The 12,616-nt window shown below is 41.4% G+C and overlaps 1 protein-coding gene across 3 annotated transcripts in view; it reads right to left on the minus strand.

The window, feature by feature from the left end:
• Positions 1–12,616, minus strand: part of LOC120535130 (zinc finger and BTB domain-containing protein 41-like) — a 133,291-nt gene that overhangs the window by 1,643 nt on the left and 119,032 nt on the right. For all 3 annotated transcript variants that reach the window (XM_039762738.1, XM_039762739.1, XM_039762737.1), the window contains exons 18-20: positions 7,642–7,713; positions 7,221–7,298; positions 4,241–4,411 (exon numbers count right to left, since the gene is read on the minus strand). In XM_039762738.1, the coding sequence (XP_039618672.1) occupies positions 4,241–4,411; positions 7,221–7,298; positions 7,642–7,713 (321 nt within the window). The remainder of the gene's footprint in view (positions 1–4,240; positions 4,412–7,220; positions 7,299–7,641; positions 7,714–12,616) is intronic.

Below are 12,616 nucleotides of genomic sequence, written 5' to 3' on the forward strand. Positions count from 1 at the left end.
ACTAGCATTTCGTTGATTTCAGTACCAGAAGTAATTGGTAGTTTTCTAGCACCTTGGACTCAGTCGTTTGTAAGCGTGATCGGAACTCCAAAGGAGGACTGTCCGCTGTTTGATTTTGACATGCGTATTAAATCTAGCTTGAATCACCAAAGGGCCCAAACTGCTCTTTAAACATATAAATATATGCAAACAAACTGAATGGTCCAAACAGGAGACTCCTCTTACTAATTTACGGAGTGCGGGACACTAGGGAAGTGTGTGATTGTGTGGCAGGGCAGGGAGTCGCACATCGTGTGGGCTGGGGGAATGAAAAAAAAAGAGTAAATGTTTTCAGGCTCCTCATTCTCTGTTGTTTGTGAGTGCAATCTGAACTCCAAGGGGGTCCCAATTCAAACCGACTTCCTCCCTTTTGAACATACATTGATATAAACTTGCTGGATAGTCTCTAAAGTGGAGACTCCTCTTATTGATTTATGGAGTGTAGGGCACAAGGAAGATGTCCAATTGTGTGGCAGAGCATTGAGGCACACGTGCATACAGGCTCAGGGTATGAAGCAGCTGTGAGACAGGGCTGGGCGTGAGGTTGAGGGTAGTTATCCATTACCATCCTTGGAACCATTTTAGAGCCAGTATTGAGGTCTAAGAGCTGGTATCAATAACAAGGTAAATATTTTACTGCCGATCCGGCACTGATTAAATGTTTCACCATCAGCTATCTGCAAGGACGCTGTCAACTAATTTACAAGGGGTAACCGCTTCACACTTAAGACAAGTTCAGTGACCAAATGGAGAGTAAACTGCTACATTGGTTACCAATCAAAAATCAGATTTGTTCAATGGGAAAAAACCAAAGATAATGAACTTCCCACAAAACTTGAAACACCCTTTTCGGTGAGTTTTGTGATTTGAAAATTCATGGGAAATGAAGTATAACATCAATTTTGCGAAACTGTGTGCAAAAAGGTACTCTACTATTTTGCTCACCGCTACTTATTGTAGAAGTGGATTTAGAAAAGGGATGGATGGATATTGTTAAATCCACGTCGCCGGATAAGGACAGCGGTGGCCTGTCTGTGTTGGTCAAACGCGCAGAAAGGAATTTCTTTGCATTGTGTGGAAGTGAGGATACAATAAACTAATGAAATGTCCATTAAAGGAAAACTTTACATTTTTGTATACCCACACATCGTTACTAAGTGTGACAGAGATAAGCTATGGTAAAACAATGAAGCATCTTTTTTTTTGATAGAAAAGAAATGGTATAAATTTATTCAAGTCCATTTTGTGATGAGGTACTTATAATTTCAGGCATTGATGCAAAGGCAACACTGAATTAATTAAATGGTTCTATCTCCCATATCTCACATATGATGTTTGTGAACCCCAAACTCCTCTAACCCAAGTCGCTCCATGAGGGCCCAGTCTAAGTTTCCTTAATTCAGTAAATGTATTGATTGTCTTGAAGCAATATGGTTCCCCTATGAACATCTGATACTGAAACCCAAACCAACACTAAGATAATTTATCTAATTGCAGGTAAAGGCCAAAAAAATCAAAACAAACTTGAATTATAACACAAATATCTGACCCAGGATTGATGTTTCCACATTGCACTGTTCTCATCTATATTACTAAATGAAGGTTGTATACACTCACCTAAAGGATTATTAGGAACACCTGTTCAATTTCTCATTAATGCAATTATCTAATCAACCAATCACATGGCAGTTGCTTCAATGCATTTAGGGGTGTGGTCCTGGTCAAGACAATCTCCTGAACTCCAAACTGAATGTCAGAATGGGAAAGAAAGGTGATTTCAGCAATTTTGAGCGTGGCATGGTTGTTGGTGCCAGACGGGCCGCTCTGAGTATTTCACAATCTGCTCAGTTACTGGGATTTTCACGCACAACCATTTCTAGGGTTTACAAAGAATGGTGTGAAAAGGGAAAAACATCCAGTATGTGGCAGTCCTGTGGGTGAAAATATCTTGTTGATGCTAGAGGTCAGAGGAGAATGGGCCGACTGATTCAAGCTGATAGAAGAGCAACTTTGACTGAAATAACCACTCGTTACAACTGAGGTATGCAGCAAAGCATTTGTGAAGCCACACCACGCACAACCTTGAGGCGGATGGGCTACAACAGCAGAAGACCCCACCAGGCATCACTCATCTCCACTACAAATAGGAAAAAGAGGCTACAATTTGCACGAGCTCACCAAAATTGGACAGTTGAAGACTGGAAAAATGTTGCCTGGTCTGATGAGTCTCGATTTCTGTTGAGACATTCAAATGGTAGAGTCAGAATTTGGCATAAACAGAATGAGAACATGGATCCATCATGCCTTGTTACCACTGTGCAGGCTGGTGGTGGTGGTGTAATGGTGTGGGGGATGTTTTCTTGGCACACTTTAGGCCCCTTAGTGCCAATTGGGCATCGTTTAAATGCCACGGGCTACCTGAGCATTGTTTCTGACCATGTCCATCCCTTCATGACCACCATGTACCCATCCTCTGATGGCTACTTCCAGCAGGATAATGCACCATGTCACAAAGCTCGAATCATTTCAAATTGGTTTCTTGAACATGACAATGAGTTCACTGTACTAAAATGGTCCCCACAGTCACCAGATCTCAACCCAATAGAGCATCTTTGGGATGTGGTGGAACGGGAGCTTCGTGCCCTGGATGTGCATCCCACAAATCTCTATCAACTGCAAGATGCTATCCTATCAATATGGGACAACATTTCTAAAGAATGCTTTCAGCACCTTGTTGAATCAATGGCACGTAGAATTAAGGCAGTTCTGAAGGCGAAAGGGGGTCAAACACCGTATTAGTATGGTGGTCCTAATAATCCTTTAGGTGAGTGTATATGCACGGATGCCAGAGGCCAGAAGCAAGCCGTGCCGAAAGTGCACGTGCACAGCGCCTCAGAGTCAGTAGGTGGTCGCCCAAACAACACAACACAACCTGTGAAGCAGTACTCCACTGTGCCAGCAGTCAGTGTGGCAGCTGTCAGTGTGGCTTATTTGAATCACATTAGGGTAACTCAGTGTTAAAAGTAAGCTCAATTATGATTCCTAACATGAATTTTTTATTTCTAATTTACTTCATTTAAACCTTTGCACTCCAATATTTTTTTTACTTATGAGTGCAGGAACTCAAACACATTTTGGACTTAAATGATATAACAATTAAATGTCAATTTTAGTTTTAATAAATTGGTTAATTTTACTACACATATATTTATTTCCTTAAATAAAAACTTTCCCAGGACGCTCCCACCCTCCATGATTTTTCATCCCTCCAAAGATTGGAGGGAACAGAAAGTGATTGCCATTCTTGGATTTGCGATTCTTTAGAGAATCGGGGGCTTACTGGTTTTCTCTAAATTGAGCAAATTATATGATTGACCATAACGGATTACCATCCATTTTTTGATGCTTATCCAAGTCCAGGTTGCAGAACAGTCAGACATCCTCTTGGATATGTTACTAGGGCAGCTGAGAGATCTAATCTTTCCAGCGTGTCCTGGATCAACAGCGAGGTCTCCTTCTGGTCAGACTTGCCTGAAACACTTCCCCAAGGAGCCATTCTAAACAGATGCCAGTACCACCTCTGATGTGGAGGAGAGACGAGTTTACCTTCAGCTCCTCCCAAATGTCTGTGTGCCTCATTTTATCTCTGAGGCTGAGGTCACACACCCAGCGATGGAAACTCATTTCTACTTGTATTCTTGTTACTACCTAAAGCTGATGCCCGTTGGTGAGGACAGGTCGGTATATCAAGAGCTTTGACTTTCAGCTCAGCTCATGACTGTGGATGTTGCTCCTGTCTGCCTCTCACTCTCTCGTGCCCTTCTTCCCTCTCTTATAAACAGACAAGACCCTGAGTTACTAAACTTCTTAGCCTATGAAAAACTCTTCTATGAAATGTTTTATGAAAGGCCTAGTAACCTCGCCTAGAAAAGGGAAACTGGAGCCAGGCCTGGTGTGGGGGAGCTCATCAGCAAGCGCCTAGTGATTGGGCCTTTGCCCATGTGCTCCAACTTGGCACAGCTTGAATGCACAACACATGGCCATCCTCCAGTGGGCCCACCACTTGCAGGAGGAGTCATAAGAGTCTGGTGCATTGCGGATCAGTCAGTAGTCTTGGTGAACTCGTACCCCGCTGTCAAAACTGACTCTAAGGACAACAGATACCTACCTTCACAAAAGAGAAATCCAAAAGTGTACTTACCACAATGGGCCATAAGAATGTGTTTAGAAAATGGTAGATGCTTGCTAAAGCTCATTTCACACAATGTGCACTTGTATTTAAACCTCTGGGAATGAACAAGTCTGATGTGCTCATCGAGGGCCCGTGGCTCCAAGAAGCTTCTTCTGCAAATTAAACATATACTTTTGGCTCCTAAAGTCAATGAGAAGAGATAAAAAATAATGAGTATAACTATGACTTGTAATATACTGTGTTTAAAATCTTTGAGACTGGAACAGATACCATGTGCTACACGTGTCCTTTCACTGACCAGAAATAAAAAATGACACTCATTCCTTCTACGTTTGTTTGGTGATGTCAAACTGATGTTTCCTTACCTACAGTACTACACGTACTTTATCCTCCCATCCATTTACACTTTTGCAGTTTTTCTTTGAACGACCCACAGTGATCAATGTCAGCTGCTCTATCATTAAATATTAAATGTGGCTTACTGGTGATGTGTCTTGCATATTAGCATGAGCAGGGTGTCAAACTTGACAACAGCAGCTCACGAAGGAGAAAGTACAAAATTTTGAATGGAGGACTTAGGAGAATCATGTATGCTGTCAAAAAACAATGCTGATGTCAAAGCAGGAAGTCAAGAACCGAATGACATAACCAAAGTAAGCTGGAATCAAATACCGAAATAACAAGGAAAGAATCGCATGTGATCACCGGTAATTCATCTCATCTCCAAAAATTTGGGATTTACGATGAGTGACCGTTATACCATCGCTTTGGATGATGTCATCAATGCATACTCTCGGTGCAGAATGAGAGCGTTACCGAAGACCTCAAAATGGTGGTGCATATTACACAAACATGATGCCATCAAGAACAACGTTCTTAAATGAACAACAACTATAAAATAGAGAATCCAAACTTTAAAAATATTTCTAAAATGGATTATTTGGGTAAGAAAACCTCAGAATAGATGGAAACAATTTCTTGAACTTAAGGAAAACTCCAATACAAAATAAGGAAACATTAATCACAGCACAGAGGATGTCAGATTACCGGAACAGAATTCTCATGGGGTGGCAAATTAGATGATTCTGTAAGGACTTCTCAGCAGTTTCACAATTCCAAAATACCGCAATCTCGCCCCTTTTTCTGACAGCCAATAACGTGTCACCCACTAGTCACTTGCACAGTTAGTCATTTGTGAACATTAGTCACTTACAGAGTGGATGACGCCAGTAGGATTGTGCGGTATACTGGTACTGGAAAAGTACCTAAAAAACAGTACAGTGTCAGCATTTCTGGATTTTTGGGAACCAGAAGTTAATGTCAGCTTTCCTCTCAGTCTTCCACCACAACCCATTTCACCACCATTCCAATTGACACTTAATTCTGTACACTTCCCAAAATATGACATGATTCAGCGAGACAGAAACTCCAGATGGGACCACAACACTCTCACCGCCTAAGCCTCAACCCTCTCTTATTGCTTTGATGTGATCTGGACTGTCAGGATGCACACTGGGTATCAAGAGGGAAGCAGGGTGCAGTGTGGTGCGATGGTACAACACACCAGGGAGGCTCAAGTAAGGTCGGGGGGCTTTAGATTTATCCGTTCAGAATAATTTTTGTACTGGTACTGAGGTCTGACAGCTGGTATTAATGGTATCCTTTAATAAGGGCATGTAAATAAAGGTGCGCTTCAAAAGGGCGACCTCAATTGGGCGCAGCGAAAAAAGGCGCGCGTAAATAAAGGCGAGCTTCTAAAGGGCGACTTCAATTGGGCGCAGCGAATAAAGGCAAACACAACAAAATTATTACAGAAAATTTATTAGATAAAGGCAATGATTAAACGTATAAAACGGCGAAAGCAAGAATATTAAACCATCCAATTAATTAATGTATGAACTTCTAACAAACTATTTCTAAAGCTCTCTATATTTTGTTGTTTTCTGCTCTTACTCATTGTTGTGTTACACTTGAAGCTGTGTTATCTGCAATGCCACGTAGATATTCGAGATGCGGTCTATTAGCATAATCAAGTACAATTGATTTAATTCGCTCCGAAGTGTCTCTGTAGGTCTTCCTTGGCCTTGGAATAGGCCGACCTGCAACAGTCTGTTCAAGACACAGCTCAGTAAGGCTCTGCTCTTTCTTAAGGCCTTCGATAAATCTCCAGATAGTTGGATGACACGCTCCCAGCAAGGATGAAAACGCCTTCCTTCACCGGAATTATTGCTCGGTCTTAGACATTCCAAAGGCTGATGGGGAAGATCGGTTTGTGACGTAGATTGCGTCATGATGGGCGTCCAATCCATGTGTCTTCGAAGTAACCAAGCAGGTTGCTGATGTCTCTGTAACTATTGACAAAGAAAGGCGCGTCCATTAGCTCTTCAAAGACTGTGTAGCCTTTGACTACGAGCAGATCTGCACCTTTGTTGCTCTTCACATATTCCATAGCCATTTGAACTAAATTATCCACGAACGCCTTTATTCACCGCGCCCAATTGAGGTTGCCCTTTTGAAGCTCGCCTTTTTGTGCGCGCCCTTATTGAATAGAGCCGGTATTAATACTCAAGTCAAAATTTAAACACTGATCCATCACTAGTTTCTGGTCATCAACAAGACCATGCAGCGGATTTACAAACGCATCCTTCTTTAGCAGTGTACCAGCTAACATACTGGCCATATGAAGATTTCCATAAATCTTTTTTCTTCTTTTTTTATGGACCAGCATAAAACAGTTTAGTTAACATGTTATAGGGATGCAGTTCAGAATGTATATTTACATCAGGGTATAGCAGTGAATTCTGGGGTTTTCTGGCAGAAATAGCAATGTCACCGCCTTAATTTCTACTACACAATGGTTTAAATGTGAATAGTGGGCTTTGACATTTAGAATGAATAAAGAAGAAACGGCCAAAAGATGTGTTTGTTCATTTTATACATGCCAAGTGGAGTACACAGTCACCATTAAAAAATCCAGTAATAGCTATACCTGTGTGCAGGAGCTTGTGTTTTAAAAAACTGGAATAAATTCTGTGCTCTTTGCCACATATTTTGCAGGTAAACCTTTCTGGAAAAAGAAAAAATATCCAGTTAATCTGTACCTTAACACACAGACAGGGGTCAAGAAACATTAGGTATGCTTTTTAAACTTATCCAAAAAATTAACTACTGTTTGATTGAGGCAAAACAAAATGATTAGTAGTCGCCGATGGTGTGCCCACTTCTTTTCTGCTGTTTCAGTGTTATTTTATGTTTAATTCTATTACTGATAAACATTAGTAAAACATAAATTGCTGCAGTCTTTGCACCTTTTCACATCTGTGGTAATTTAACTAACTTTAAAATCGCTCAGCAGTCCACTGATATTTTTATCCACTTTTATGATGAAACAAAGGACAATAAGCACTTACTTGTATTTCCATGCTTTGGTGTAGATGATAAAGTGATATCCTTTTCATCCTTTACCATGGTACCTTTGTTTTCTACAGAATCAACACATTTAAACAGACTTGAAATGATTCATTTAGTATATATATTATTTAAATGTGCATTATTCTTGCTATACTATAATGCAGGGGTGAGCAACATCAGTCCTGGAGGGGCGCAGCGGCTGCAGGGGTTCATTTCAACCCAATTGCTCAATTAGAAGCCAATCTTTGCCAATCTCAGACCTTCTTTAATTTTATGGCTTGTTAGTCTGCAATGTTCGGCTCTTTGCTCACAGATTTCCAAGTACAGTCAACCCTTGACATACGACCGGCCTGACATGCAAACAACTTGATTTACGACCAAAATTTTGGTTTTGATTTACGACCAACATCTTGCGTTACGACCCGAATGAGGTCACGTGTATCCACTTGTGTAATTGTAAAGAAACAGCCGAGAGCGTTCGTAAGCGTCAGTCGGAGCCCAGATACATGTGTTTGTGGACGTAATTTCGGTCAGGGCAGTGATTTATCTGTATACTATATATATAATTCACTAAGACCATGGCACGCAAGACACATAATTGCTAAGGAAGGAAGAGAAGGTAACGAAGGTAAAGAAAGTGACTGTTAAGGGATGTTAGCTAGTGCGCTGGCGCGACACATGATGATGTCATCCGGCTGAGTCAGCACCGGCTTGCTTTGGAGTGTATTATTACAGCAGTTCACAACACGGCCAGCATTTAACTGAGTGCTCAACTACTGTCATTATTAACTTGAGAAACAATGATCACAATCGAAACGAAGAAGTAAATTGTGCGGAAATATGAGAGTGGCGTTCGTGTTCGATCTCGCTAATATGTACAGCATGTCGAAATCCACCATCTTGACAATTTTACAAAGAAAAGATTTGCATAAGGAGGCTCCTTCTAAACAATAACCACCTTCCGTTTCATTCTCCTCCTCCTCCCTTCCTGCAGCCCAAAGATGTCAAATTAAATGGTGAGTACAGTGTGAAATTGTTATTTCTGGTAGGCTAGGCACTTTTTATAATTTTTTGGTTAGTACATTAGAAAAATTATTGGTGTTTTGGTAAATTATGCACATTATACACCCGTTTTTTATTATGAAAAGATTAAGTAAGTGTTGCTGTGGGAGGTTCGGAGCGCATTATGGATATTTCCATTAATTCTTATGGGAAAAATAGTCTTGACTTACAGCCAACTTGAGTTACAACCAGCCCTCGCGAACGAATTGAGTTTGTAAGTCAAGGGTCCACTGTATATCATCCAAATGATTTGAAGCCTAAAACGGATCATTTTCAGTTTTGTCACATTTTTCTCCAGAGTGTTTCATTAAACAAAATCAAAACAATTGAGATGGACAACTGTTGGCTCCTTTGTCATTTGTATCTTATTGCTTTTTAGGAGTCATTAAAAGCAGCAAATGCAACTGTTGAAGGCTGAAGTAAGCAGTTTAATTGATTGGGGGACCTTAACAAGTGAGATCACTAAAATGAAGCATCAAAACGTCACTTGAGCAATAACTGCAGCAATAATTAACTTCTGAGCAAGAATCTGGGTTGGAACAAAAACCAGCAGCCACTGTGGCCCTCCAGGAGTGATGCTGCCTACTCCTCCTATAATGCTATATACATTAGGAAGAAGGAAAATGACACACTGTATCGATTTTTCACCTCTTAAAGTTGCAAACAGTTGGTTAAATTCCTGCTGCTGTTACTGGCACTGAATACACTGAAGAAGTGACCTGAAGATTAACTAGAAGGCCCTTATTATCTACGTGTTGGCGACAGACATCCCACATAGTAATAATGATGCCTCCATTGAGCAAAGCGAGACTCTTGAGGAGTTCTGAAGCTTAAGGCGTTTTCACACCAAGTTCGTTTGGGGTGACGTTTTAGAACTCTTGAAGTGATTGCTCCCATAGTCCAGTTTATTTAGGTCGACGTGACCACGCCAATCGCACTCTGGCGTGGACCAAAATAAACAGACTGAGACTCTTTAGTACCTGTGGTCTCGATGAGGTACCAAGCATACCCTGGTGTGGTCTGCATGAGGTAAAAATGTGATCCAACACAGGACCAGTCTAACTGAAGGAAGTACTGTGCATTATGGGAAACATCTCTCTACGAGTAATTGGGCAATCTCAGTATAAAAGTAAATCCACACATGCATCACCTAAACAACTCGCACAAGTACCAGTCAATAAGACCCATCCCTGCACCTGATTCGGCCTTTGAGCCTCCTGTTCCCTCTCACAATCGAATTGGATAACAGCTGATGACGCCAAAACAAGAAGTGCTAGATTCACATGTGATCGGAGTCGATCAAACAGATTACCTACAGAGTGTGAGAGAAACAAATGCCCTTTGCAACTGATGATCAAACCCGCTAATCTCACACCATGAACAAGCGGGGTGTCTTCTTGATGTGATCGCACTTAGGGCATGAAACAAAGCCTGGAGCTGCAATAATGTTGATGTTCTGTACTAAATGTGAACCAAACATTCCCGGTTGAACATTGTGATCAAATATTTACAAGTCTAAAGACAGTAGACATGACCTGAGATCACCTGAACAGAGGTGACGTGTAGGGTAATGGAGAGGAAATACGCAACATTACACAGTGAAATGAAATTTATCCGATACATCGATGGTCTAAATGAAATCGTGTACCCTCAACAGAGTTTACCATGGAGTCACTGAAGGAAATTTGTCCTTTCTGTAGCATGCCAAGTAACACATTTTCATGTTCTCTTCTAGTTAGTATAAGACAAAGAGACATTCTACTCACAGAGCTCTCAACAAAGCACATCATCATCACAAACGTGATGGGCGCACAATCACAGCTCTTCTCAAATCTTCTTGACAACTTGCCTGGGAGCAAACTGCTATTTAAACATAATGAATGAAGTCCATGACGCACCTGCAGGTGTTTAGCGTAACTTCTGGTTCGCTTGGATGTTTGCTGTGTGAAATACAACCGAACGACCGGAAGAATGAAATAAAGTAACTGATCCTCTGCTCATTTGGCACGACACAAACAGACTAGGAGTGGGAAAACGCTTTTAAAGAAAGCTGACCATCCAGACAAGAGACAAAATCTTCATGGGTATCCTGATCCAAGGACTGAACTGTTGTTTAATATACAATTCTTTCTCTTTTTTTAATAATCTGAGATGCATAAAATGCTTTGGCACCCCACATTACTTTAAGCTCTCATGTCCTGCATTTCCAGTGCCTGTAGAAAGTCTTCTCCCTGTTAGCAGTTTTCACATTTTATTGTTATCCATTCATCTCGCTACATCCTTACTACAGGGTCTTGGGGGTCTGCTGGAGCCAATCCCAGCCAACACAGGGTGCAAGTCAGGAAACAAACCCTTGGCAGGGCGCCAGCCCACCGCAGGGCACACACACACACACAGGCCAATTTAGGATCACCAATGCACCTAACCTACATGTTTTTGGACTGTGGGAGGGAACCCACGCAGACACGGGGAGAACAAACTCCGTGCAGGGAGGACCCGGGAAGCGAACCCGGGGTCTCCAAACTGAGAGGTAGCAGTGCTACTCACTGCGCCACCGTTCCACCCTCATTTTATTGTTATACAACATTGAATCCCAGTGGCTGTACTTTGTTTTTTCTATAATTGATCAACAGAAAAAGACTCTTTAATGTCAAAATGAAAAGAGATCTCTGCAAAATGGTCTACATTAATTACAAATATGAAGACTTTATCGCACAAGGAGTCACCTCCTTTAAATACGATATCCCTAATCTTCACTGGTGCAGCTTCAGATGTCCTAGAATTAGTTCAATGGAGACCACCAGTTTGGGGATTCGGTTGATTGTCATCTAAATGTACCTGAGTGTGGGTGGACCAACTTGTAGTTAGTCAGTATGGTGATCTGACCTACACAATGGAGAGAAAGGAGAACACTTCAAGGAACTCTGTGAAAAGTACACATCAGGGGATGGAGATAAGGAACTATCCAAGTCACTGAATATCCAGGTAAATCAGTCAGGAACAGCTGAAAATGTGCCTAGTGAGAAATCATGCATGAACAAGAGTAGTGAGGCAGGCCACCAAGAGACCCCTGACGCTTTCCAAAGAGTCACAAGGCTACAATGTCTAATTATTGGAGATTCTGTGCAGGCAATAACTGGAATACCAGGTGCTTCATCAGTCACGGCTTTATGGGAGATGGAAAAAAAAACACACGTGACACCTTGGCTAGTCTGCTAGAAGGCACCTGAGAGACTCTGAAGTCACCTGGAAGAAGGTTCTGTGGCCCGATGAGGCCAAATTTGAGACTAAACACCATGTTTAAGTACTGAACGTAATCAAAAACACACCATCCACACCATGAAAACATGGCTGTGGCAGCATCAGGCTGTCCATGTCTGCAGCAGGCCATGGAAGGCAAGTGTGGGGAACATGAATGCAGCAAAATCCTGGAGGAAAACCAGAGGTAGTGGAAATGTGCAAAGCTGGAGACCTGCGGACACAGACTCGAGGTAGTCATGGCTGGCGAAGGGGCATCTACTAAGTATCGACATGAACTGGGTGAATACTTACGTGATCAATTATATTGTGATTTATATTTGAAATTAATTTAAACCACTTTACAGAGATTTATTTTCACTTTGAATTTTAAAAATGTTCTTCTTAGAGTCAAAAATGTCAAAAAGAGCAAAGTTAATCCTCTGTGATTCGTTGCTGTATCACAATAAAATATGAAAACTTCCAGCTACTTGAACTGATTACACTTCATAGGCTATCTATCTATCTATCTATCTATCTATCTATCTATCTATCTATCTATCTATCTATCTATCTATCTATCTATCTATCATACATGCCATCTGAGGATCACCATTCAAGAGTTTTCCAGGTATGTAATACCACCCTGGGCCAAGATGGGGCACTGCCCCACAC

This window comes from Polypterus senegalus, chromosome 9, assembly GCF_016835505.1.
Source record: "Polypterus senegalus isolate Bchr_013 chromosome 9, ASM1683550v1, whole genome shotgun sequence".
NCBI classification, from domain to species: Eukaryota; Metazoa; Chordata; class Cladistia; order Polypteriformes; family Polypteridae; genus Polypterus; species Polypterus senegalus.